Consider the following 26,779-nt stretch of genomic DNA (forward strand, 5'->3'; position numbering starts at 1 on the left):
AGTTCTTTGAGACATGCCTCTGCTTTTCAGAGCGAATTCGTTGCATCGGCCGCGTCTGATCTGTCATCACGGACAGGCACATCCGGAAACTCACTTCCAGGGCGGAGTTGAAAGTTGAGAGTGAAGAGGAGGTCGTGGTGTCCTTCTTGCCACACGCGTTTCCAGCAGCGCCTGCATTGACTGATCACCGTTACAGCGATTGGCATTATAGTCTAACCCAACCTACCTGGCAACATGTTTAAGTCTCTTACCCGAGTTGCTTGCACTGCAGCACGGATCTCCTCCGGTACTGCCACCGCCTCTACTTCCCGGGGACTGGAACAGCTTCTCCGGCCGGCCCTGTGCGCTCCGAGCTCGGTTACATGTCGGCCTTTCACACGCTCTATCTGGATGCTGTGTAGCAGCGGTTCCTCGTCGGGATCCAGGCCGGGGTTGCTCAGCTCGAGCCGGGGTATTCCTTCTCTGTCATGCGGCTGCGGGGGACTGCACACAGAAGGTAACACTTTAAATAAATACCAAAAAAAAAAATGTTTGCGTTTGAAACAGATTTGGTTAAAGTGCTACAGCAACGTGGATAGGCTGTGCTCTCGTAGATTTCGGTGACCAAACCATCCATATTATTCTGTAACAAAATTGGTTATTTACGGTGTAGTTGCCGAGGGCAACACGAGATTGTGGTAAGTAACTGTTAGTACCCCACACACGTTTCACTGCACATAAGCGCTGTTGTACAGTGCCGCCGTGTTTGGAATTATAAAACGCAAATGCTTTATTAGCAGGCGACAGTGCCCTGGTTTCTAAAAGTTTTTATGCATTTGGAGGGGAAGGCTGCACCATGTGACCTTGGCTTCATCGCTGTGGCATTAATTGATGATGTAAGATGTCTGTAATAATATAGTACTATCAGTGGGTTTCTGTAAGTCATAGGAAATTGAGCATTGTTGTGCTAAAGTACCTAGACATTTAGCTGAACTGGGTAAAATGTATGATTTCCATTGCAGCGTCCAGTGTGATATTTAGTCATGCTGTGCACCTTTTGTACAGGTAATTTAGAATTAAGGCTCACTATAAAACCTGGAATGGCTCACACTGGTACACTGGAGTCGCATTGATAATGTGTGCATATAAAAACATAAACAACAAGTGGAAGTACAGGATCTCTTAGGCATGTGTAATGTCCATTTACAGTATCATCTGAAAACTGGCTTTCTGTTGACCAGTGCATGAAGCTAAATAGGTACACCAAGACATCACTGCCTGTTTTAACACTCAGTCGTCTTATCACCAGGCGACAAGGCCTTTGTGGAGTTCTTGTCCGATGAGATTAAAGAGGAGATGAAGATCCAGAAGCACAAGTCCCTGCCCAAGATGTCTGGCGGCTGGGAGCTGGAACTCAGTGGCACAGAGGCCAAACTCAGCCGGAAGACCTCTGGAGAGAAGTGAGTGCCAGGAGGAGGCAGGGACAGTGCGGTTGTCCTGTCTGCTGCCAAGGAAAAGATTTACTAAACTGAATTTGATAGTATCGTAACTTTCAACTTGGTTGAGGCATGGGTCAAAATCAGCATTTTTGGTCAAAATACTTCTATTACAGAATACCTAATATGCAGTAACTCAATACAGTACAGTTAGGATAAACACACGTCAAAGGCTTCCAGACGCTGTGACTGAGTCTTGGAAGGGAAACAGCACAAAAGTCTATATTTGTTTAATAAATCCTAAAATGCTTGTCATAAAACAGTCCCCTGGCTAGTGTGACACCTTTTTAATGCAGAAAAGACTAAACCATTCATGGAATAGTTTGTTCAACTCTTTTCCTCCTGTTCTGCGAGTGCTCTTTTAGGGTTACAGTCACATTCAACGTCAACAACAGCATTCCACCCACCTTTGAAGAGGACGCCCAGCAGGGAGAGAAACCCTCCGAAACAGAGGTGAGATTGCAGCTGTGCTCTTTCTGTTCTCCTCCAGGCACCTGCTGGTTATGTTTACAGTACGGTATACCCTGATATTAAAAAGTAGCGGGGTTCTGAGAACTAGTGTTACACGTCCCCACGTTGCTAGAACTGCTTAAATAACGTACCTGTCATTCTTTTAATTGTTAACATCCTGACAGCTTTTTACACTTTACAACTTTAAAGTCTGTTTCAAATCTCTTTTCAAAATGTCTGCTCTAGTGCACTTATAGTGTAAAACAGGTAACACGGCAATAATGATCCTTGATGTGGTACGGAACAGAAAAACCAGAACACTTATGGGTTTTTTTTCAGCTTTTCCTGCAGTGATTTAGAGGACAGATCTAAAACCCCAGTGCACTAGAGCAGACATTTTGAAAAGAGCTTTGAAACAGACTTTTAAGTGTAAATGAAGTGTGTATGAAAAGAAATGACAGGTACGTTATTTAAACAGTTCTAGCAACATGTGGGGACGTGTAACACTATTTTTCGGAACCCCGCTACTTAATCTTTTAATGTGATCCAGCCATCTGGGATGTCTTTGTATCTGATAGCAGATGGAAATGATGACCCATTAAAATGAACTGAACTGTGAATATAGCATAGGGTGCTGTGTAAGATACAAGCTGATTTTGACCCATACAAGGTCCTCTTGTGGAGTGGATATTGGCTTTTATTGAACAGCACCCAGTATGATATTCAGCATGCCGGCTAAACATCTGACTGTTGTTTCACTGTTCTGTTTTTATTTTTTCCTTTCAGCCTGAAATTCTCTCATCACCCAACTTTGTTGTTGAAGTAACAAAGCAAGCTGCAGCCCAGTCCCTGGTTTTTGACTGTCATTATCCTGAAGATGAGGTTGGTGTTGACATTAGATATGCTCTCTGTGATGCTTCAGGGTACACTAAAGCTAACCTCCTTCACTTGATCACAATCACCTGGAAGCCACAAGGCAATCAACATTATTTTATTTGGTGCTTGTGAATTCATGCATCTTTTATATAGTGTAGGGCATCAGGGAGATGCATCTTTTATATAGTGTAGAACGCAAGTCCAAGGATGCAATGTAGATCTTGGTTGTGGATTTTGTTATGCATGTCTGTCATGCTGCTCACACGCCTTCACTGCTCTCCAGGTAGCCCACGGTGAAGAGGAGGAGGAGAGTGATATCTTTGCCATCCGTGAGGTCAGCTTCCAGCCCACAGGTGAATCGGACTGGAAGGACACCAGCTACACACTCAACACTGACTCCCTGGACTGGGTGTGTACTGGGCTGGACATTAGGGGTGTTACTGGAGTACAATTTAAACATTGTCGCATGTTTCCCTGAATGGGTTTTTCTTTCTTTATTTTTCTTGGTTGCAAACATTCACAGTATATTTAAATGGGTTTAATAGTACAGTAATGTTTAAGAATTTAAGCAGTTACAATTCCCATGCTTTTTTTTCTGTACAAATGAACCTGTTTTATTGCATTTACACAGCAAAAACCTGTGCTTTGACAAAGTGGATGGCTAGGTATTGTATTGGGTGAACAGAAAGGGAATTTATTAATGTGCAGTTTGATTGTATTATCTAGTGATTCTGTTAAGCATGTCTCCGTTCCACCACACAGGCTCTGTATGACCATCTGATGGACTTCTTGGCTGACCGCGGGGTTGACAACACCTTTGCTGATGAGCTGGTGGAGCTGAGCACTGCTCTGGAGCACCAGGAGTACATCAAGTTCCTCGAAGAGCTCAGTGGCTTTGTCAAGTGCCAGTGAAGAACCTCCTTTAATGCAGGGATCCTTCAATAAGCCTGCTCTTGCTGCTGCTGCACATGGCAACCAAAATTACAACAAACTTGGACGCTTCAAATACTCCAATACCTTTTTATGATCTTTGCAGAAAAGTTGTGTTGCTTTTATTATTTTTTCAACATGTTTTGCATTTATTAGGTTGTTTATCATAGATTTAGAACTAAATATTGGAGTGACAAACTATTGCAAAGACCATAAAATGGTTAAAATAAAGTTTAAAGTGTATTTGAAGCAATGTGCTATTAAACATTAGCACAAATATGACAAGCCCTTTACGTCTATGAGGGATATTGTAACGTGGGTCTGTGTAACCAGTAATTATGTAAGAACCCTGATCTGAAATACTGACCTGTTTCATGTAGGATTTGTTGGTATTTACTATTGCATACCATGTTAATAAAGGTATGTAGCTGTGAATTTCAAGAAGACATCATTTTTTTTCTTTTTGAAAATCTCCCAGACTAGTTATCAGAGCAGTTAGCACAAATTCACACTTAAACATCTCTGGTATGTGCTAGTGCAGTTTATAGAATTACTATATAGTTTATATTATTTCACGGATGATACTTTTAATTACAAATGCAATTTCCCACCTTGGCTATACTTTTAAACAAGCCGGTGAGAATAACATATTTGATCCAGTTACTGTGAATCAGCATCTGAAACAGACATGTCTTACATCCATACTGTATCTGTCATCAAATGGGAGTTTGCAACAAATTTAAGGTAACCTCAACTGTTTAACATTTTAAAGCAGCTAAGATGTTGAATGTTATACAAATGAGATTATAATTACTTTGTTAAATTATTTTACAGTAGAAGATGTTTTGTAATGATCATGTCTTCAAATGTCCAATTACTGTTTATTCATTGTTAATCCATCAAAATATGTGGATGGGAAACAAGAGAATCCATAAATATAATCTTGTGATTTTTTTTTTTTCCAAATAATGTTATTTCTTGACACACAGTAGGATCACAGCATAACATTTTTTTTAAAAATCACCTCAAAAATGAATAGTGAAGGGTTGCTTAATTTGTTCAGGTTCCAATTAAAACAGTCAAGCCCATTCAATTAAAAAAGAATTAGCAGAAAAGGGGAACAAGAAAAATAGACAAACACACATGTTGATGAACCAAATAGTCCTGTTTTACTGTGGCGCTACAGTACTAGGTATTGCATTGTTCATTGAGAATTTATTTTCAATCAGTAGTCTACAGTACTGTAGATATAAAAAAAACTTGCAACAAGACCTTTATAGAACATGTTTAAAATGGATCCAAACAGCTTTTGTAAAACTAGCAAGGTTGGTGGAGAATCTGAAGAGGCAATATATCCCAGGGGATTCTTAATGCAAAAACATGTTTAATCTGCATTAGGTAATGACCCATCACTTGTACTACAAAACACAGAATATTGATTTTCAATAGTTTCAGAATGGATAATTCCTATTACGCAAACCAGATCCATATTTATTGTTCAAAGCAATTCTAGTTCAAATAAAGCAAATGCATAAAAAACACTTTTGTACAATAAAAAAAAAGCTTTATTTCACAGAAATTAACATTAAGAAAAGACAAGACAGGCACACACCATTGCAATAGGATAAACTGCATGCAAACAAAACAAATCCTTCAGATACAGAAGAAATCCTTCTTGCAGAGTAAAGACTTGGACTGCAGCGTCTCTGTCTGCTTCAGAGGATGATTGACAGGTAATCGCAAGCCTACAAGTGACAGACAAAGAGCACGTTCAATTGAAAAGCTCCAGCACCAATAAATGCACTGTTATACCACACTGACTGTATACACTATTGCTTCCACTATCACCCTATGCATGCTACCTACTAATGCACAACCATTTGAAAAGCGCGATTCTGCAGAACGGGTTGTTCGTCCATTTAGATGCTGTAATGCATAATATGTACTGTGTAGTAAAATCAGGAATGGTCTACTGCTAAGGCTATGGGAGTCTATTTTTGCAGTTACTTTAAAATATTAGTTCAATGTTCAAAAATCTTGATCACTTTATACAACCAAGGCAATCTTTTGGCACAAGCAAATTCTTTATTAAATAACCCTCGTCCAATGATGCATTATAAAAAGGAGTATAAATGTGATTAGAAGATCCGAGTCTTACCGTACAGCTCATGAGTAAATTAGCAGACCTTTCAATGCCATTGGCAACTGAGAAGACAGGATTTTGGCAACACTGGTCATTATGATCAGTCACTCGGCTCTCCAGAAGGGGTCGGAGGTATTCCACAGTGATATTTTTGTTCTGGAAAGACGTCAGAAAGAGATTCATATCATTACCAACCTTTACCTAAACACCTTGGACTACCTATTGTTACCAGTTAGTCCAAGATTTGTGCTCATAGGGTGGAACTAGCCATTAAGATTTTAAATGGAGAGGAATTGCAGAAGGTTAACTTCTGAAAAATACAGACTGCCCAATATTGTTTGACCATAAATGGTTTAATAAAAATTTAAATAAAAAAGCGCCAGGTTACAAAGCTTCCACAGGCAAGTAATAGATTACTTAACATTGTACTCCTTTTTACTGCAACTGTGGACGGGAGTTCCCAGGACGGAGGGGAGGGGAGGGGGCCTTAGATCAGCCAGGGTGTCCTCGGCTCACCGCGCACCAGTGACCCCTGTGGTCTGGCCGGGCCCCTGCGGGCTTGCCTGTAAGCTGCCCAGAGCTGCGTTGTCCTCCGACACTGTAGCTCTGGGTTGGCTGCATGGCGGGCCTGCAGTGTGTAAAGAAGCGGTCGGCTGACGGCACACGTTTCGGAGGACAAAATTGTTAATATTAAAGTCTGACCCCACTAGCACAGTGTTTATTTCACAAGGGCAGAATATAATGTTAAAGTTGCACTAACCTGCGTATTAATGTACATCCCACACGGGCATGAGACAAAGTGACTGTTAACGGTCAGGTTATTCCTGGGAAGAGAAAAGAGCAAGTCGGTATGTTCTACAACACATTATAAAACACTCATCAAGAATCATCCAATCAGTGAAGTAATTGCTAAAATTTCCAGTATATCCTGTCGTGTGTTCAGATGCCATCCCTTGTACAGATCACCACAGTTGGTGCCAGTGTTAAACATTTATAAACCACTAGGGCTGTACATGGCTCGTGTCATATGGCACACAAAATATAGTTTCTAATTTAGAGGTGGTGAAGTGTCCCCATTTAAAGTCAATAATGGGTTTAAAAAAGACAAAAAAATATGGTTAAAAATTTAATTTGGAAAAGATTTCTGTTTAGTCAGATTCAGTTAAATTGGCCCAATAAAGTTTAGAGTCAGAAATTCTCTGTTATGCAGCTTATATATGGGATTCTGTCTACACTACTTACCTGTGACAGAGTGGACAGATAATGTGGCTATCTGCATCCAGGCCTTCAGTCATCGCAATCACACACTGCTCCTCATACAGCATGCTTCTGTCATATTCTTCAAGGATGGCTTGTTCTAGAGGAAAACAATGTCAATTACAACAGAGCGATATCACAAGGGCATCCAGTGAACAACAGGGTGTCCATTCTCCATCAGGCTTGGATGTAAGAGACATCAGAAATCAGTGTTGGATAATCCTATCCCCAGGGCCTTGGTTTACAGGCTAGCTCCGAATTTTTGAAGCCGCCCCCTATTCAAGTGCCCTGGATGATGCATTTAAGACAGACAGTGTCAAACAAACCCCACAAACCTGTCTGAAACACCATAAAGCAGCACACAAGCCTCACCCTGCGCAACAAGTTCCCGTTGAATCTCCTCGAGCACTGCCAACTCCTCGTCGTTCTTGAGGTTGAAAATCTACAAAACCCAAGGCACTGGAGTGAGTTACCCAAACCAAAAAAGCCCTAGCCTCAATCACCAGTCCATAACTCGTTTATAAAAAGATGAGAGGAACTGCACAAGCTGTAGAGTCACATCTGGAAGCACGTGCAGTACAAAAGGCTAACTTACATCTCCAAAGCCGCCCCCTTTGCTCCACATGGAGGGCAGCCCCCAGTCTGCTGTCTGCAGTGCGTTCCACTCCTCTTCCATCACCTCCTGTACCATGAAGGAGCCCTGGGCCCCGCAGTGCAGGCTCCCCCCAGCTTGCCGATACCTCTGCAGCAGCCTCGAGCGGCTGTTCCTCAGGCGCTCCACACATCGCTGACAGAGGGGCCGAGTTACACAGCAACAGACTTGGATCAAAACACTGGTTAAGGACGAGTGGACTGTCCATTTTTAAAACGGCAGAATTCAAGCAACACTATGGAGCAGACTATTAACTTAATGGAATATTGCAAAACGTGGTAACTGTGTGTGTTTATCAAGAAAGCGCAACCAAAGCATTTACCACTTTCCTTTTGCAAGTCATTTTTCACCCAGTTGCTAAGAGGTCTCAATTACATTCACTGCTGGTCTGAAAATGCTCCACACACACTCACTTTTATAAACAGTCCTGATGTATATCAACAGCGTGTTACAGGTCCGTGGCTGGATAAACTAGCTGTATTTAAATACAGACTTCCTTCGCTGACTACAATAGCCAGATACGGAGAATTAAATCAAGCCCCTCTTGAGCCAGATCTGAAACCATAGCACTCTCTCTACAGTAGGGACTCGGCCCGAGTGTGTAAGGTTACTTAGGAGTTGCGTTTCCATATGTACAGGAAAGGAACAATTTAACATGGACTTGAATTTTCTAACTCCTGGTTCGTGATCATTTAAATACACTGCATTGCATTTAAACAAAGGATCGAGTGGCACTAATTGCAGAACACAAGAAATGGCATCGCAAGGTTTTATTTTTTGTATTACCCTTACTGATGCTGCAAAATAAAACAAGCGTATAATTTTAGAGGCGGCGTAGTAAAATACATACGTGTAAATATCTGAATTTTCTAACCTGAACTGTTATGATTCCATAGAACGCTAAAAAATGTATTTATTTAAAGAACGCTCGCCTATACTTTTCGAATAATGACAAAAAGCAAAACGAAGCTACCTTCCTGTAGGTCTCTTTCCAAGGTGGTGTGGTGCCTTTATACATAGCACGGTGTCTGTGCATGGCGTCCATTTTCTGTTAATAAGTAATCAGATAAAAACAAACCAAAAAAAAAATAACTTTGCAAAACACAACACTACTTTATTTTCCGGCGTCCGTGCGTACGACCTTTAATAAACCTATCAGGCGCTACGTAACACCGAGGAATGTACTGACGTAGCGCACTGCAGCATGGGACTTAGTGTTCGCACAACAACAGCAATGAGATAATGTTTTACTCAGTTTGTGGTATTAAAATAAATTCTACACCTTTAAGGTCTTGTGAATTATACCAACAACTCGCTTTCACTTTATATGGTGTTATATTCGCCTATGACGGGCAAATAAACAGTTTCAAAACTAATAAACAACCGAATTCTGATTTTCTTGCTGCAGCTTGAAATGGGGGGGGGAGGGGGGGGTGGTTTACATAACATACAAAGCACGTGGAGACAATTTAACTTTGCCCCTGGGAGGAGAAATGCAGTTCAACGGTTAGCAAATTTTGTAACTCCAAAACAAAGGCTGCGCAAATGCATACCACGATCCCTAAAGCAATCTAAAATTTACCTTCGTATAAGTAAACAGAGAACTGCCAGCAGGCGGTAGCACGTTGTTTTTGAAGTCCAGTGAATAACAGTTTTTTGATTGTCATTCGTGACAGTTGAAGACCGGTATGTGCAATTTAAATGACAGCTACATAGTCATGAATAATAATTGCTAAGGCGCATTTCATGCATGAACGTCATACAATAGCTGTTAAACAGTAAGGTGTAGAACTATAGTGAATTGTACTTATATTATGCTAACTTAAAACATATGTATTACGGTAATCGCTCATGCAGTGAATATATTAATTTAAAAAAGTTAATTCTGCCGGTAACGGTATAATTCAGTTAATTATTCAAAATATATATTCTAGAGTTCATAGACCTCTCTCAGATGGCAAAAGCACAGACTTTATCAGGCTTCTCCGGCCGGAGCAAACCAGAAGCGGTGCCCGATTCAGAGTCGGATTCGGACCAGGAGGAAAGCCACGGCGCTGCTACGGGTACGGGCCAGGCAGCTGGATCGCTTGCCAGGGTCCAGGTGATCCACAGTGGGCATTTCATGGTGTCCTCCCCGCACAGTGATTCCACCTCCCGCCGAAAGAGGCACGGGGTGAACTTCGATACTGTAAACCGGACTGGGTGTCAGACGTACCGATTCGGTCCGAGGAGCACGGGCAGCCTTAGCATCGACCCAACTCTAACGCGACTGTTTGAATGCATGACACTGGCATATAGGTAAGAAGCGCAAGTAAACTTTGTATTTGTTTTATTTTTAAACGGCTGAATTGAAGTTCTAAAAAACAAAACAAAAAAAAAAAAAATCAACTTGTTTGTGCACTAGACGTTTATATAGATTAGAAATGATGTATTAATTTCTTTGCTTTGATAATGCTGAGAAAGTGATACAGGTGGGTCTTTGCTTTGCTTATACTGAGAAAGTGATACAGGTGGACCAACCTAGGGGGAGCTGTTCCAGAGTTCCCACTGCCCTGAATCACTGAGTAGTCACACAAGGGCACCCCACAGCACCTGCTGCCCAGCTCAAGGGAGCTCAGTAAAACCCCTTTACTCTCCAAGCTGCCTTCAGCTCTTAGATAGCATTTTGTTTTTCTCAACACAACTAAATGACCGCTTGAATATGAACTGTCAAAGTGGTTGTAGATTATAAAATGCTTTCAATATAGCTCATTTTGATTTCCTTCTGGTACAAGCTGTCTGACATTAAGAAATTCCAGTTGGCTGTATCACATCAATGTCAGGGTCTACTATATATTATAAACATTTATTGCTAGAAAATCTGAGGACATTTCAAACTGCTGTATAATAACGGGCAGCAGCAGTGGTGTCGGTAGCCTTTGCAGGATCTAGGCGAGCACAGTGCATGTTGACCTTGGCATCTCTGTGATAATCGTTGGACAACGAGGACTAAAAGCACATTTTGAAGTAATTTCCATGACCCCAGGACAGACTTGGCCAACGCTGTTCCAGAAATCTCATGCAAAGTCCTGAGCACTGAATCCAGTACTGCGGTTACAAGTCAGGGAAAGGTTTGTAATCCCGGCCAAAGAGCATTTCTAAATCTTGTACAGGACTTGCAACATTCAGCAAAGCAAGGGAGTACTAAAAAAGAACAATAATTGAATTCCAGCATGGATGTTAGAATGAAATTGAGAACGTAAGGGGTTTAGTATTGAGGCAATGCATTGATGGAACAGTCGCTCTTTTGTGTAAAAAACGAGAACTTGTCTTTTTTAATATGGGTTGTATGCCGAATGGGCCTTTCTGAATGATTTGAAAGCAGAAATGTCATTAAGCTGTCATGGTTTTGCTCCCGGCTACAAGCCCAGCCTTACAGTGAATGCAGTTCCTTTGCTAGCTGTTACAATTCAAAGATACAAAAGGTAAAGGGGAGGGATACGAGAATATTGGAACTTTGAATTTTAAGTAACACGAAAAAGAAAACTACACAAGATCATAATGATAATATAGGCACACCTGGCTACTTCCAGACCCACTGAAAGAGTGTCTAGTGCAGCTGGACTTGCTGCATGCAATGTGTGAGCTAGCCTTACCTCAGAAAATGGGAAAGGGTCGGTTGCCTTACACTGCAACTTTGTAGTTTTGGTTCTGTAGCAAAAACAAAGTGATGAAAGAATGTTAAAAAACATCCGATATTTTATACACATAACATGGTGCTTTTTGTTCTGTGGTTCTGCATTTGGTTTTGAATTTGTAATTATTTAATTGCTGACGTTACAGGTGTTTTTGCCAAGGCTTCTACCTAGAACATGAAAGATAAGCACGTTTGTATGCATTTATGTAAATGCACGTTTCTCATGCTGTTCCACGTTCCAAGGGCAAACATCTGCATTGATGAGAATATAATGAGCATAAGTGATTGTTGGTTTGCTTTTGAAGGGTGTTACTGTTGGACAATAGCAAATCCTCTTCACATCTACCTAAGAGTAAGTCTATAAAAAAAGTCCTGCACTTTACCCAAATATCCGATTATTCGATTATAAGAACATTCGATTACAAAAACAATTGTTTGGCACAGTCCTGTTTTTTTTTAAGTATTCATTTATTTATGTATTTATTACTTCAGTAGTTAGTAGCTTCAAGTGCCATTTAATTGTGTATTTATTTACACCCTCTCCTCTATTTTATGGCAAAACCATTGTATTGGAGTGGTTTCCCATTGTGTTTACACGGTTCTGAAGTTGCTAAGAGTTGGAACTGCGCAGCCTTCGATTCGACTCATGTGCCAGTGTGCCAGTCCATTGCTGGGTCTGGCAGTTGAAAAGTTGCATGTTTTGAATAGAATTAAAAAGGCTGTTCATTGCCAACAAAGCAGCTCAAAGCTAGGTTAATAGTACCACTCCGAATGACGGCAAACACCAAGCAGTCATAAGGGGAATGTAATTCAAAACAAACAAACCAGAAGCGACTTGCTGAGACCAGCAAACTCATTTCCCAGGCCTCTGTATTGCAAAGCTTGTGTAGCAACCTGCTGTGGGGCTGGTGTTTCAATGAATAATCTGCCTTGCTTTGTGTTTCCCTGCTCCCATGCAAGCATTACTGCTTCCCTGCATTACGCACTGGTCTGTTTAGCAGTGTCCACTGAATACGTTTTTAATGTGGGCTTTTAATGTGTTTTTCTGTCTGCCTGTATCGTGTGCATGAAGTGTTTTGATCACTTTACATCTTAAATCAATATTGCGCTTCGGGCCACTGTTTCCACTACCTGGTAACAGAGCAGATGGGAACATTAATGAGGCATTTTAGAAACGAATGGTTGCACCAGCTACTAAGGAGCCTAGACACACCGTTGTTCAGAAAATAGCAAAAAGATATGTTTTTGTTCTTTTGCAAGCTCTTCCCCGTTACAGTCTCTATTAGCATCTCTGTTTGCAAGATCACAGCAATGGCAACACAATGGATTTGGAGCAGATATTGCACAGTGGTCCCACCCAGTAAGACACTGGTATCCACATGGTAACAGATTGTCAGTGTGTATCGATTCATACAAGGCGATGTAATCACATAGTTCAGCTGTTGGACTGAACCATGTTGAATCAGGTCCACCCATTCTATAGGTGGTTCAGTTTTGTTTCCCAACCTCTGTATATTGAAACATAAACAGCGTGTCATTTGAAAGCAAGTATTCCTTAGTAACTCCATGCAATCCTACTGATCAGAGGGCAAAGCAGTGCAAAGTTCCCCTCCCCCGTACATCCCACACTACCGTTCTATAGAAAATTACAACAGAAACGGGTACTGTCAACAGTGCCCAGGCAAAGTTTCAATTATTGCAAAATTCTGAACTTAATAAAAACAGCTTGAGTGATTGTTGATGGCGTGTGGGGCAGTCCTGTCAGCGTAGTATGTTCGGGGGGTGGGGTATTTGTGTGAAGGTGGCCTCATTGCTGAGGATTTACAATAAATATTGCATCAGCTCACGTTGTTTACTACCTCTCCTGCCCTTTTTACAATGTTACTTATCACTGCAAAGTGGAGCTTTCAATTTCTGCTTGTTGCAGCTCTTTAGAGGACATCTCTTCTCAATGCTGGGGTCGGTTGCATGCAAACGTATCAGACTAGTCTAAACACAGAGACTGGTTGGTCAGTACAAGCTAGCCAGTTGCATAAAGCTGACTCTAACTGACTGATTCTAAGCCTGAAATGTTAACTCCTCTCACCCAGAATAACTAACAAGTAGAACAAGGCTTACAGTGGAAACAACCATAGGCAAGTATGTAGAAAATAAACCAGGGTCTTAGAGAAGCCCATCTTTATAGAGTTTATTCACACACTTCTTAATGTTTTTTCAAAGCCCTGTAGAATACTGTATGTTGTATAATGTCCATTGTAGTTCTTTTTAACATCGAATATTATCTGTCATTTCAAGCTTAATTGAAAATTAACCTTATTACTGGAAAACAGAGACGATTGCATATAATTACCCTCTTAGTTAGTCGTGGTAATTTAATTTCCAATTAATATAGAACATGAAAAACATTTGTATTTTCTGGGATACTGTGTATTTTTTAATACAATCTAAATGTTTATCCCCTTGTGGTGTAATTTCCCCATGACATGCTGTCTCGGTTTATTGTCGTTCCCCACTTCAGGCCACTACAAAGGTCACAGAAATATAAAGACTTCTTGTCAAAACCTTTGTCTGTTACTACTGAAAAGGTTAGAGTAGCTGTGTTTAAAAGAAAAGCACTGGAGATTGTAATTATAAGTTGGTTGGTGAAAACGCAATAAACTTATTCTTCCCATGTCCCAGTATATTGAATTATTTAAAGTTGTATTAACTATAATTGGTTTTTATATCCGCTGTTTCTTTAAGGTGACTTGGTATGGAATTGTATAATATTTAACAGCGTTCCATAGCCAGTTAGAACTCAATTTAAAGCATGATACACTATCCTGCTTTATTGAAAAAAAGAGCTGGAGTAGAATATTTCCTCCGAAAGGGACTTAGAAAGATCATGAGAATCAATATATAGAAAATAAAACAAGCTTTAAGAAAAGACAAACAAAAAAAATATATATATATTGTCTGATGTATTCTTGTTTTTGTTCAGGATCAATTTGCATATTGTTTTCAATTTCATTCATCACATCCTGGTAACTTAAAAAAACCCTACATTTTAATTTTCGGTTTACTGAGGGTAACTGTCCTGCGCTTTTACCCTTTTCACCTCATTTCAGTTGCTTGACTTTTGTTTCAGTGGGAAAATAGTTTCTCCAAAGTGGAAGTCGTTCAAAGGGCTACGGCTGCTGTGGAGGGACAAAATCCGCCTGAACAACGGGATATGGAGAGCCTGGTACATTCAGTGTAAGTGTCTGGTCAATTTAGGGCACTAAGCAAGGTTTTGTTGTAAAGAGCTGTTCTTTTGTAATGAGGCTGACCCAGTGTTTGTATTAAGGGTGGTTGTGTCATGCTGTTTAGATGTGGAGAAGAGGAAGAACCCGGTGTGTGGATTCGTGACTCCTCTGGAAGGATCAGAAGCAGACGCACATCGTAAGCCGGAGGTATTCAGCAGCATCGCCAGTACTTGGGAGCTAATCTCAAAGGCATTAAAGATAACAAAAACTGCACTTCTGTTTATTTTATAGGTCTGAAATGTGCAGGTTTTTTTTTTTTTTTAAAGAAGCATGTTTCTAGTAATCTAATGATCCCCTTTATGTATATGCAGCTGAATCAGTGATGCGTCAGCATTGTCCTGGCTCCCATTCGCCCCATAGTGCCTTCACAGGAGCACTTTCATGCTTGTTGTGACAGAACACAAATGGCACGGTCTATGGCTCCCGACTGCAGTGTTATAAAGGGGGAGTATCTGGTGCTGCACTTACAGAAAAGTGTTGCAAGCCATGCTTTCACATTTGCACTTCCTTGGTCATTTCAACTGGAGATTGAAACTATCCCCACCCCCTCAACCACCTGCTTCCCTTGTTGACTGACATGCTTTTGAGCCACTGGCAGGGGAAGAAAATAGCACATAGAACTAGGGGCATTTTAATTATGAGGGGATTCATAAAGAGACATACGTGAGAATTTCTGTGTTTGTTTTTGAACTGCAGGCTATTGTTTTAGAGGGTAACTACTGGAAACGGAGGATTGATGTTGTCATTAAGGAGTATCACAAATGGAGGGTATACCACAGGAAGAGGGTAAGTTCTTCTGTGAAAATGAGATGACTGTACAGGGTGCTACAACGCGTTTGGTGAATCCACAAAAATAATGACAGCAGTAAGAGCTCAGTAGTACGATCACGTACAAAAAAGAATCATTGTAGTCCACCGAAAGAGTTCTGTTTTTTGAGAGCAGGGCACTCTAGCGTCCCTGTGAAGCGTTTTATCAGTAAGCAGAGGTTTTAGAACGGGTGTCAATAATTAAAGTCATCTTGTCAGCCGCGCTTTATTTACCGTTCCATTATTGAGTGATAACAGGACCGCTGACCTCCATAGCAAACAATGTGAGGGCCGTGCCCGGTTACATGCTATACCGACTTGGAATCTCCTATAGAAGTAAACGAGGCAGTCAGTTTAACTGTTGTGTATTACTCATATAAAACAGTCGCTATATGTTATACATAAAGTTTATGTTTACAGAGTATTCAAAGAGTCCCTTCCTCCCACAGAGAGCACATATACAATATTCTTTGAAGATTTTTTTGCTACTCAGACACCAGCCACAAGGGAACTTGTAGCAGCAGGACTACCAGTCTCTGCCAGCAGGGAGTCACAGACACTGTCAGAATGAAAGGTTGCTGCAAACTGGTTTTTCAAATTGTCTTCTGCCTTCTTTTACAGCTTCGTAAGAATAAGGATGGTCACCTGTCAGTCTTGACAAAGGTAAGGTACCGTCGCTTGAGTGTGTACAGAAGCACCCGCCCAATTCGCTGACTTGTCTTAGCATGAGTGAAACTGAATTGCAGCAGGGAGATGCAGATATGGATATAACACTTACCGGCATTCTCCTTCCTCTATTCTCGACTGCTTTATTGTTAATATACAAGATACAACTATAAAGTACTGTACACTTTGTCTCATCTAGCCTGTGTTACGTATGTATCTGATTGCAAGCAGAACACAAGAACGTATGAACACAATTTCAATCTTTTTGCTCTTCTGGGCTGCTTTTAGCAGTTTGATTTGCCATTTGCTAAAAATGGTGTCAATGATAGTGTTGTGTAAAGACCTCGAGACATCTAGCCTGCTGTTGTAGCAGTTAGAATTGAGTTTGTGTTCAGGGTGCACCAAGGGTTCATTTAAGAGAAAGGAACAGCACTCCACATTATATTATAGTTAAATAAGAATAGTTAAACATTCTAGCTGATCTTAATGTGACGTAATTTCCATCTGATAAACGTTATTTGATACATGACATTTCAGAAGGCTGCATCAGATTTATATCGAGGTCTGCGTTGTGTGTATATTTGGTTGTTGTCCAGAGCTTTCCGTTGTTTGCGATGGCCACGTTCCCAGACTGTGAAAGTAACTCTCTGTCTTCCTAGTCTGTCGAGCCAACAAACTGGAGCTGGAAAAAAAAAAAAAAAGAAAAAGAGCGAGGGTATACATTTCAAAACGCTTGTATTGAGATTGCAAAACAATTGGACAAGACGCTGTTACACAACATTTCGAAACCTATTAAACGATGGCATTGGAAGCAGTGACAGCTTTAAATAACAGCTTAAGGATTCCAGATGAAATGCCCCTCATTGTGTAAGTGCTGCAGACGCAGCCATGCTCTTCAAGCCCTTGGGACTGTATTGTTCTCTCGTTTGCGGATTGGTCCACAATGCTCCATGTGTTTTTGTTTTTTTTTCCAGGAGGATATTTACAGTGTTAAAAAATGGACCAATCAGATGTTCCAGGATCCTGTTCCTATGGAGGAGGAGAAGGGGCACCTGTTTGATTTGGACTGCTTCCTGTCGGATATCTCGGACACGCTCTTTACCATGACACAGAACCCCTGTCTGTGGCAGGAAGAGCAGGAGAACGGTGGGTCCCCACTCCATTACTGCTTTACAGGGGTGCCAGCCAACGCTTCAAATCCATTGTCTTACCTCGTGTAAAAGCAGTGTGGTGCGTCTGAGATGTCTCTGATTGATTATGAGATTTCTTCTTGTGCAATATGCTCAAACTGTGAAAAAGGTCTCTTTTAGCAAGAGACACCCCCGTATAAAAGTCTACTATTGTAAAAGCATAGCATAGTGTAATAAAGCATAGTGGGAGAGCAGGTAAGCATTGTAAAAAGGGAGATCTGATAAAGCATATTAATAAACGTGGCAAACCAAGATAAATTATGGTAAATGCATACTGTAACCAAAGGGAAGGCATTCTAAAAATACTGTGGTAAACTTATCAGGGCATGCACACAGCATATTAGCTCATTATAAATGGGGCTTCTGATTTTCAGTTTTAACTGATAGCCAATAAACACCGGAAAACACCGGAACGACTGTGGAAATGCTGAATCAGTTCACGTTGACTTTACCCTTTTTCCATTAAAAAATAAAATCTACTACAAAAATAATAATAAATACATTTCCCTGTGCTGCTGGGCAATGTCCCGCTTTCCTGACTTGTATCTATCATAGATTCGTTCTGAATCCTTTAAACCCGCCCCTACTACTGAGTGACAGCAGATTCCTACATTCCCACTGGAGACTGTGCTTGTGAGATTCAAAACGAGATTCCAATCAGGTTGGAGGCTTGTTAGCTGGATTTAAAGCTGTATTACAGTTAAGATGCAGAGGATTTAAAACAGAATTGTGGCGAAATGTACAAAAATGCCTCCACACAAAAACCCCAGAAGAATGCCCCCGTAACTATAGAGATTTCACTGTGGAAGACAGCAAAGGACAGAAGGTACAACTGAAGTGTGCAAGTACTGTCGAGTTACTACTATACATATTTTGACACAAAAAAATGCTCAATCAAAGACAGCAAAGGACAGAAGGTACAACTGAAGTGTGCAAGTACTGTCGAGTTACTACTATACATATTTTGACAAAAAAAAATGCTCAATCATTTTGGAAAGTAACCGAAACCACTAATTTCATACAGTATATCAAAAACGACTACCCCCGAAAAAAAATGATTTACGTAAATCTCAAAAATAGCAAAAAATAAGAACCGAAAAGTGCAATTAATAAAACCCGAAAAACAGAAGCCCTAATTATAAAACATATCTGCTATTAAACTGCTAGCAAGCATAAACGTGTGTTGCAATTCACTTTCCAGTTTGGCAAGACGCATCGACCAGTACAGAATATGACATGAGATTTTTGCTTTAGGAGCTCTCTCCATTCTCTTCTCTATGAAGCAGCTTACACCAGCAATGCTGACATGATCCAGCCTGGGTTGACACCTCTGCAGCCCAACCTGGATGACTTCGTGGACATTCCAGGTAAGAACATTGCTGTTTACAATAGTGTTGCACCATGGGATTTCTGGTTAAGCAGCAATGTTAATGATGATTAACCAGGCATTTTCAGGTACAGTAAAGAGTCAGTTATCCGATCAACCGCACTGCCTAATCAACCGAACGCACCTGTAATCATGCTTCTGCTGCTAAAACCGCTACGAGATTTAGCTGATAAAAAAGTACCAACAGACTGAGGCAAATTAAAGTTACAGAATTGTTCAGACCTTTAAATTGTTGCAATTAAGCAAATGAAGCAAATTAAAACAGTCACCTTGTTCTTGATTTGTCTTCTGTTTCGTCATTAAGGGCTGGAGATCCTATCTGTTACTGAGCAGCTAAAAACTTATTTTATTCATTTCAAAACGTATTTTATTCATTTCAGTCGCACATTATTACAATGCCTTAACAGCAAGTATCAAAGTATAGAAACATTTTACTGAATTTTTGAAGTTGAATGATTCCTAGAGTTCTGCGATATGTCAGAGTTGTACTGAATTGTATTCTTTGATGATTTTCGAAGTTTGATATACGGTACATTTAATTACATTATTTCATTACCTTGACTGTAGGTGTTAAAGTTTTACTGAATTGCATTAATTTAATGATTTGTAAAGCTTTGTAATTTTGTATGCTTAATGTGATAGAACAGGTTACCAGCTAGATCTCATCAGTAGGTACTTATGTACTAAATACTTGTGTATGTTAACTTTATTCTGTACCTTATTAAAGGTACAGTAATTGTTATTAACACCTGTTTGGCTATACAAATTGATTATGCAAACTGGTTTCGGCCCCAATTAGTTCGGATAATTGACTCTCACTGTAGTTTAAAAAAGATTAAATAAAAAATTACATTGAAGTTAAAATGGGCAAAAACAAATAAAATATATATTTTTAATTACACGTACTTTAACTTAAAACCCATGCATGCTTGTGAAGGGAAATGTCTGTGCAAAGTAAATGGACAATACGGAACCTGTTAACCCTATCAACATTCATACACATTATTCAATGTGTTGATGAGGTCTGAATTATCTGTGCTTATTTTACCCATCGGTGTTCCAGCAGTCCGCAATCCCTGCCCTTGCTTGTTTGAATTCAGCATTAAAGTTGCTAAGAAGTACACAACCTGCTGCTTCTGCTGTGGACCCTGTCATTCAATTAGCATCACGGAGCAATGGCTTTTGGACATGACATGCAGTGTTAGTAGTAAATTAATAGTTCATTAGCCTCTGTAATAGTTTTAGACCTGCAATGTGCCGTGTGTGCAAAGATTGAAATGCTGTCTTGCTGAATCGAGAAGTAGGGTTTGTCTCGAGGTTAAATATAATATTGAGCATAATGAGGGTCATGTCAAGGTTAACTCCGGGCAACACCCAGGTCAGCCTGACCTTAAACAAGAATCAGTCCTGAAATACAAAGCCGCAGAAGTGAATTGAGGAAGTTCAGCATGCAGCCAAATGTGTTTTTTTGTTTGTTTTTTTGTTTATGGTGTAGAAACTCAGCTACTTTTATTTCTGGCAAATCTTTGCTGACTGCAATATAGCTGTATGCATCTTTTCAAAGAATATGTGACTGATTTGGTTAGATGTTATGATGGCAATATAAGGGTAGATACAAAATACACTAACACGCAAGGAAAAACAAAAGCAGAGCATTTCTCAGTGTGACCCACTTGAACCCTTTACTAAGCCTTATTGAATGAAAGAACCAATTCAGTAATTGAAGGACTATGACCCTTTAGATCCCAAGATGGGTTAGGGTGGGTGGAGCACACCCAGAAATATTCTGTCTCAAACACAATGTTCTCTGGGGTCAGTTGATTTACTTGAACGCCGCAGTTATTTTTTTGGAATGTAATACTTACTATCTTGCCTTCAACTCTACCATCAATTTGTCATCTTCATTTCTAATAGTATGGACCATTCTATGACGTTTGTTTGGTGGGGGAGTCCTCAGTCAGGATGCCAGATGTGATTGGGGGCCATGAGCCTAGAAAATCTTTGAAACCCCCCCCCCCCCCACTCCCTTTTAGATCAATCAAGTACTCCCCAGCATGCCTGAGCTGGTTCATTTTTGAGAAGTTAGATGCTATTCTGATTTGATACTGTATGCATGGGCATTTCCTCCTGTCGCTCAGCCTCTTAGGAAATTAGCATAAGAGTACAGTGTCTTCATGCTGTTTGAAGTGAGAAGTACCAATGACGATGCACGAAGAACCGGCTGAACCGAACTGGGCTTGTAGTCGCTGTTCAGAGGAGTTACTAGATTCCTATGACGGAGGTAAGGGGGGGATGTCACAAGAAGACCTTTTGAATGTTTTGGGAGTTTTAATACGGTCTTCAGGGGCTCGCTTCTGTTTTGATTTGTTGTGCATATAAAAGTCAAGCCACTTTAACTGAAAACTATCAAAAATAAATTGGGGATTGTCTAATTGAATTGATGACTTTAATAAGCCACGCATACAGCTCATTTAAAATAGTAAAGAGAAAAGGAACACATCACCACAACCGGTAAAAATGACTTTTTAGAAGTTGTTTAAGATGCCTAATTTAAATCACAAAGTGGTCTAACATTTTCACACACGAGTGCCTATAGTTTCTGTATCACTGATTTACTGACCGGAAATTGAAATTCTCACAGACTGAGGTTTTCATGCAGGTGGGTATATAAAGGAAATAATGACAAACCTTGAGGTATTGTAATAAATGAGCGCACTACTGTACATTTTGGTTTCATTGATCTGAAAGCCTATATTAATTTGTGTGGATGGGTTTTGGTGTTTAGTAATTGACATGCACTGTGCCTTCTTTTGTGATGCTATGGTTTGTACTTTGTTGTTTGGTTCTTAATTGAAGTTTATTAAGCATCTATATCCTTTTTGTTTTTTGCTTATTTTTTTTTATTTCTAATAGGTTGACAATATTAGGTTGAGGATAAATTAGAAAGCTATTAAGTAGTCCACTGTTTTGAGTGTCGTTTTACCAAGTAGTGTGGCTTTTTTTGACTGAACACTCAGTCTTAAAGCAATTGCAACATTTGTGATTGTGATGAAACACGCTGTAGGAAATTTGAAAAAAAACTAAAGAGGATTCTTGACAATTGTTTTTCAGTGTTTGTTTCTTTGTGTGTTGAGTGGAAGCCTTTGGTAACTGCCTTATAAACAAGCATTTGAAATAAGCGTTGTGAAAAACAACAAAAACCTAAGCATGTTTTTCTAAATTATTTCTATTAATGCAAATATTGTATTTAGCTTCTTGTAGTAGATAAGATACTAAAGCACCACACATTCCAAACCTTATTATAGACTTAATAAAACACTGTATTATTATTATTATTATTAATATTATTATTATTATTATTATTATTATTATTCATTTTATCCCTAGCAAATTCCAATATCCAATATTTCAACCTCCCTTTAGAAAAAATCTTTTTTTGTTTTCATCCGTTGACCTTCTACAATAAATCCTGTTGACAATAATTGGCTGTTTTATGTAGCTCCTGTGCAATTTTGATCAGTATACCAAAGATTATTTTGAGAAAACAAGGCAATCCCTTTTATAAATTTCTGTTAATCTTCATTAATCTTTAAGATTTAATTTATAACATCCTACCGCTGCAAGTAGTAAAAAGACGATGCCAATTTGACTCACAAACACTAGAATGAATCAAGTCTGTGAATGTAAAACTGGGTAATCCCAAGGTAGTGTAATATTTTTGGTAGAGAGGTGTTTATTTCAGGAACTTAACTACAGTACTTAGAGTAAATGTTAGCTGAACAACTTTCTTGCAAGTACGTCTTTCTGTAGATTGTTTAGACTTTATTTTTATTTTGAATAGTCTGGAGCCCATTTATCAGGTCCCTGCAGGCTTACTTCCTGTGTAGCAGGTATTAGCCTCCCACTTGACGTCATTTGAAGTCCAATGTGTTACAAAGACCATTTTAGGTAGGGTCCTAATACCTGTCACCAGGGAGTGAATCTACAGAGTGGTTGTGGCAAAGTGACAATCTGGAAAACAAACAATCTTAGGGACTAGCGAGAAAGTGGTTCTGCTTATGAGAAGTAAGAGGATGACCTTGGTTATTAAGCCAATGTTTTTCTGACTTGCTGAAATAAGCATGCGTGGGAGGCCGTGGAGAGGTGAGCAGAAGGTCAGGGGGTGGAATGTGGAATGTAGAATGTGGAAGGTGAGAAGGATGTGGTTGACCACAGGCCACACATCCTAAAAGTCTGGGCAATAGGGAGGGGATATCCGCAGCAGAATTTTTTTTTTTCTATCTGTTTTTCTTTCACTTGTCAGCCTTTTAAAGTAAAGACATAACACTTTTCTCTCCCACAAAAGAAAGGGGGCTGAATTCAAATTATTATATTACACTTCTCACAGCCCACCCTCCTCCAGCATCTTTTCATGGACAAAGTTGTCCAGATGACTGTCAGAAACACGATTATTGCCAGTAATCATTGATAATCATTTTTCATTACATTAATGAAGACAAAACTGGTTATGACAAATATCATGACATATCAATTATTGTTCCAACCCTTTTGGATCTTGATGACATAGGAACTATTTATTTATGTATCTATGTTTATGATCTATACATATTTATATATACTGTAAATATATATATATATATATATATATATATATATATATATATATATATATATATATATATATATATATATATAATCACAACAATTCTTGTATAGCTACATGAAGACACTCTGTGTGTCGAAACACATTGTTTTTTCTTTGTTCTGTTTGAATCAAAATGTTTTAAGCAAATGAAGGAAGTTTGCGTCACAACATCAGGGGTCATGCCTTAAAGAATGTAGAAGAGTTTTTTGAGTGTGCAACCAGTCCCACAGATATCAACAACTGGTTTACCATTGCTCAGAATCGTTTCACAACCTTTTTTTTTTTTAGTGTACAAGGTGCCTTGTATTGGTGAGCTTTTTGTACACACTATTGAACACCTGTACCCTGCCCTCTCATGAGTAATACTCATGGGAAGGTCACATGAGCTTGTTGTAACCCAGCGGTCCCTGCCTGTTCCTATTCCGTCTCTCTTCTTTGAAGTCAGGTCATGCATTCCTCTGCATGCCACCCTACGTCACTGGCAGCCAGTCAGCTGCCGCTCTGCATCACAGGGGCTCATCTGCTGTTTGCACGTGATGGCATTACCCTTTAATAGGCTTCCGTCAGGTCTTGGAATGGCATGCTTTGTTTGGGTCTGATATCAAAGCAGGGGTTTGGAACAGAGAATCTTTGTGGACTAAACGGGGGAGCTTGAAGCTACCTAAACACCTTCATGCTGTAAACCTGGGGTAACGGATTTGGGTGTCAGTGTTTTTCTCTGGTCACATTAGAAGACCCCGTGAAACTTCATCCGTTTTCTTCAGATTTATTTATTTATTTTTTACTTTTTCTTTCATGTTTTGGGATTTTAAACGATGTTACTGTTTCCGTTTATCTTTATTGGTAAGTACTGGCATGAACTTGCTTGACACATTCCAACTTTTTTGGTTTTGGAACTGGGGTTCAAATCCAGTTCATAACGGGTTTCCAGCTGGTGTCAGTATTCTTTGGAGGTTGTAGCCCTTCAACTAAAACTAATGTAAACAAACTGGACTGTCAACACGGGTCTGCAGGGAAGGCTAAACTACAGTACGAGTAGTAAACACCCAGAAGTTGTACTTTAGTGTGACATTGAACTTGACTGTAGGACACTGCAGTTTTAAAAGAGATAAAACCAAACGGGTTGTTATTATTATTATTATTATTATTATTATTATTATTATTATTATTATTATTATTATTATTATTTCAGATATCTTCATGAACCACCGGAATCCGCCCCAGGGCCAGGCTGGTTTTGCAGAGTGTGGTTATTTACCCACCATGTTGAGCAGTGTCTTCAGTTCCGGACCTTCTTCAGCCCAGACAGGCTGCCAGCTGCAGGTCGGTGTGATCAAGAAGTCAGAATATCGCAATCAACAGTGAGGGCCCCCAATCAAGAGGGACAGTAAAATAAGAGGCTATGTAGTATGAGTGGGGAGAGGTGTCATCCAGAACTATTAAACACTCAGTAGCATTAAATGTAGAAATACTAAAATAAACATTCAATTGAATACACTGAAAAAAAACTTGTAGTTGAGCCCTTTGTCATTCAATTGAATACCTTTCTTGTAGTATTTCCAAATATACAAGGGGACCACTTTATCTGCTTGAAACTTGTATTGTGAAATACCACTACAAAACATAATCATTTAACAGTTTTATAATCCCATTTGTGCAAACCTATCAGTGTATTTATTTAGACTATTTCATTAGCTCTTTTTTTTTTAAAGGCAAATGCTATGTCTGACAACACTGGCAGACTCCCCCTGCCTTCCACCTCAGGCTGTGTATCGGATGATGGTTACCATGGGCAACCCTTGTCCTCTGAAATCACCTACGACCAAAGCAGCATGAATTGCGAAGCCAAATACAAAGCTCAGGTTCATTATGGGCACCAGCCGGAGTGCTGCACAACTGACCTGAGACCAGAATCAGACCCTTACGGCTCTTACAGAAACCCCCCGACCATGACTCCCCCAAACATCAGTGGAATCGACCCGGACTGCAGTTATGCCTATTCAACTGAGTCCCACAGATATAGGTACAACTCACCTGTGACCTCTTCTGTCATCACTCACACCGGATCAATGTCGGGACCCCAGGATCTCCCAGGATCAAGCTACCCCTCTCCGGGGGTCTTCCCCTCCTCCGTTTCTGCTTCTTTGGTTTACCCTTGTCCTTCCAACACGCAAGCAGCCCCGCCTGTATTGGGGGCACATGCCTTTTCCGTGCCTAGAGGGAGGTCTCAGACCACAGGCGGAAAGAGCAAGGCGAAGAGCAGTAGCATCAAGCCAAAGCGTTCCTTGTCGTTCAGTGCTCCACAGCAGAGCAGTTGCCTGGCAAAGCTGCTTTCAACAGGTAATCATGAATGTTTGCATGAGAACAGAAAGGTGTCATTCAGACCTCATAAGCTGTTCCCCTCTTATTATTTGTGCTATTAGCTATGCACCAGGTAGTGACTTACCTACAGTGTGCTTGGGTTCTGCCTGCCTGATATCTTAAGTGGATCGAGTGGACGTGTGTTGTTATATAGGTTATACTATGACTTTTGACGCTTGATGGAGTTGTTAAAGATAATATTCTTTATTTTATATAGCGCACATCTCACAGCTCTTTAAAGTCCAAGAATAATAATACATACTCGTAAATAACCACAGCAGGTTATAGACGTTAAAACAAAACACAAGCACTGTGCAAACTCATAAAAAGCCAGTTCTGTACACAGGCTGAAATGCCAATTTAAAAAAATGTGTTTTTAGGCATCTTTTAAAAATATCCACATTCTTTGAATCCTTGATTATATGTGGAAGAGTATTCCATAACTTAGGTGCATAGCAACAGAAAGCCCTATCTCCCATAGACCGGAGCCTGGTTTTTGGTCTTAAGATCCCAACATCAGCAGATTGCGGGTTCTGCACAGGGATATATTCAGTTAACATACTGAGGATGTAACTTGATGTCAAACCATTCAAGGCCTTATATGTTAAGAGTAATATTTTAAGCGGTAACCTGAACTTAACCGGTAGCTAATGCAGGGATGCCAAAGCAGGTGTAATATGTTGAAATGATTTGGATCTAGTGATCTAAGATGACTGCCGGGAACTGTTTGATTGTGCAAAACTCCTGCAACGAGCGGATTAAGATATTTGGAATTTGTGTCTTGAACTCTCCCTTGCTAAAAAAAAAAATATAGCCGTTCCCTTTTTGTGACGCAATCCAGAAGGTTCTAAAATAAACTGTTGTTATCTCTGCGGTTTAGTTTCATTTAGTTCTGTTCAGTGACTAAACCAAAGTTGACATCTGTAATGGTGACTTTCCTTTTCATGGTAAGGAATTGTTTCAGATGTCCCTTTTTGTAA

At 39.9% G+C, this 26,779-nt stretch overlaps 3 protein-coding genes across 5 annotated transcripts; 2 read left to right on the plus strand and 1 right to left on the minus strand.

Annotated features, from left to right (window-relative positions):
• The first annotated feature begins 107 nt into the window (after positions 1 to 107).
• Positions 108 to 4,672, plus strand: LOC121308551 (complement component 1, q subcomponent binding protein). The gene is made up of 6 exons (XM_041241014.1): positions 108 to 496; positions 1,289 to 1,439; positions 1,841 to 1,928; positions 2,712 to 2,807; positions 3,085 to 3,210; positions 3,564 to 4,672. Exons 1-6 carry the CDS (start codon positions 235 to 237, stop codon positions 3,711 to 3,713), a joined length of 873 nt encoding a protein of 290 aa, XP_041096948.1. The 5' UTR covers positions 108 to 234; the 3' UTR covers positions 3,714 to 4,672.
• rpain (RPA interacting protein) lies at positions 4,573 to 9,057 on the minus strand. Its single transcript, XM_041241015.1, has 7 exons — positions 8,757 to 9,057; positions 7,727 to 7,918; positions 7,504 to 7,573; positions 7,117 to 7,231; positions 6,635 to 6,698; positions 5,890 to 6,030; positions 4,573 to 5,476 (listed from the first exon to the last, which is right to left on the minus strand). Exons 1-7 carry the CDS (start codon positions 8,826 to 8,828, stop codon positions 5,447 to 5,449), a joined length of 684 nt encoding a protein of 227 aa, XP_041096949.1. The 5' UTR covers positions 8,829 to 9,057; the 3' UTR covers positions 4,573 to 5,446.
• Positions 9,058 to 9,208: 151 nt separating this feature from the next.
• Positions 9,209 to 26,716, plus strand: LOC121308550 (carbohydrate-responsive element-binding protein). 3 transcript variants are annotated; one of them, XM_041241010.1, is made up of 10 exons: positions 9,209 to 9,469; positions 9,718 to 10,081; positions 14,587 to 14,693; positions 14,808 to 14,890; positions 15,440 to 15,529; positions 16,172 to 16,213; positions 17,191 to 17,362; positions 18,690 to 18,773; positions 24,631 to 24,761; positions 25,151 to 26,716. In XM_041241010.1, the coding sequence occupies exons 2-10, from the start codon at positions 9,738 to 9,740 to the stop codon at positions 25,859 to 25,861; spliced, it is 1,764 nt and encodes a 587-aa protein (XP_041096944.1). In that variant the 5' UTR covers positions 9,209 to 9,469; positions 9,718 to 9,737; the 3' UTR covers positions 25,862 to 26,716. The 3 variants fall into 3 exon arrangements, with proteins under 3 accessions (XP_041096944.1, XP_041096947.1, XP_041096946.1); XM_041241013.1 differs by having other exon boundaries at positions 18,693 to 18,773; positions 25,151 to 26,715; XM_041241012.1 differs by having other exon boundaries at positions 9,209 to 10,081.
• Positions 26,717 to 26,779: the final 63 nt, after the last annotated feature.

This window comes from Polyodon spathula, unplaced genomic scaffold (genome assembly GCF_017654505.1).
Source record: "Polyodon spathula isolate WHYD16114869_AA unplaced genomic scaffold, ASM1765450v1 scaffolds_734, whole genome shotgun sequence".
In the NCBI taxonomy this organism is placed as follows: domain Eukaryota; kingdom Metazoa; phylum Chordata; class Actinopteri; order Acipenseriformes; family Polyodontidae; genus Polyodon; species Polyodon spathula.

Bases quoted from the DNA above. Each gene is read 5' to 3' on its own strand.
- LOC121308550 (XM_041241012.1), top strand. From the start codon at position 9,738: ATGGCAAAAGCACAGACTTTATCAGGCTTCTCCGGCCGGAGCAAACCA. The intron at 14,694-14,807 runs GTAAGTGTCTGG...CATGCTGTTTAG, and splicing joins GAGAGCCTGGTACATTCAGT to ATGTGGAGAAGAGGAAGAAC. The intron at 16,214-17,190 runs GTAAGGTACCGT...TTTTTTTTCCAG, and splicing joins ACCTGTCAGTCTTGACAAAG to GAGGATATTTACAGTGTTAA.
- LOC121308551 (XM_041241014.1), top strand. From the start codon at position 235: ATGTTTAAGTCTCTTACCCGAGTTGCTTGCACTGCAGCACGGATCTCC. The intron at 497-1,288 runs GTAACACTTTAA...TCTTATCACCAG, and splicing joins CGGGGGACTGCACACAGAAG to GCGACAAGGCCTTTGTGGAG. The intron at 1,929-2,711 runs GTGAGATTGCAG...TTTTCCTTTCAG, and splicing joins AGAAACCCTCCGAAACAGAG to CCTGAAATTCTCTCATCACC.
- rpain (XM_041241015.1), bottom strand. From the start codon at position 8,828: ATGGACGCCATGCACAGACACCGTGCTATGTATAAAGGCACCACACCA. The intron at 7,919-8,756 runs GTAGCTTCGTTT...CCCCTCTGTCAG, and splicing joins GGAAAGAGACCTACAGGAAG to CGATGTGTGGAGCGCCTGAG. The intron at 5,477-5,889 runs GTAAGACTCGGA...TGTCACTTGTAG, and splicing joins ATTTACTCATGAGCTGTACG to GCTTGCGATTACCTGTCAAT.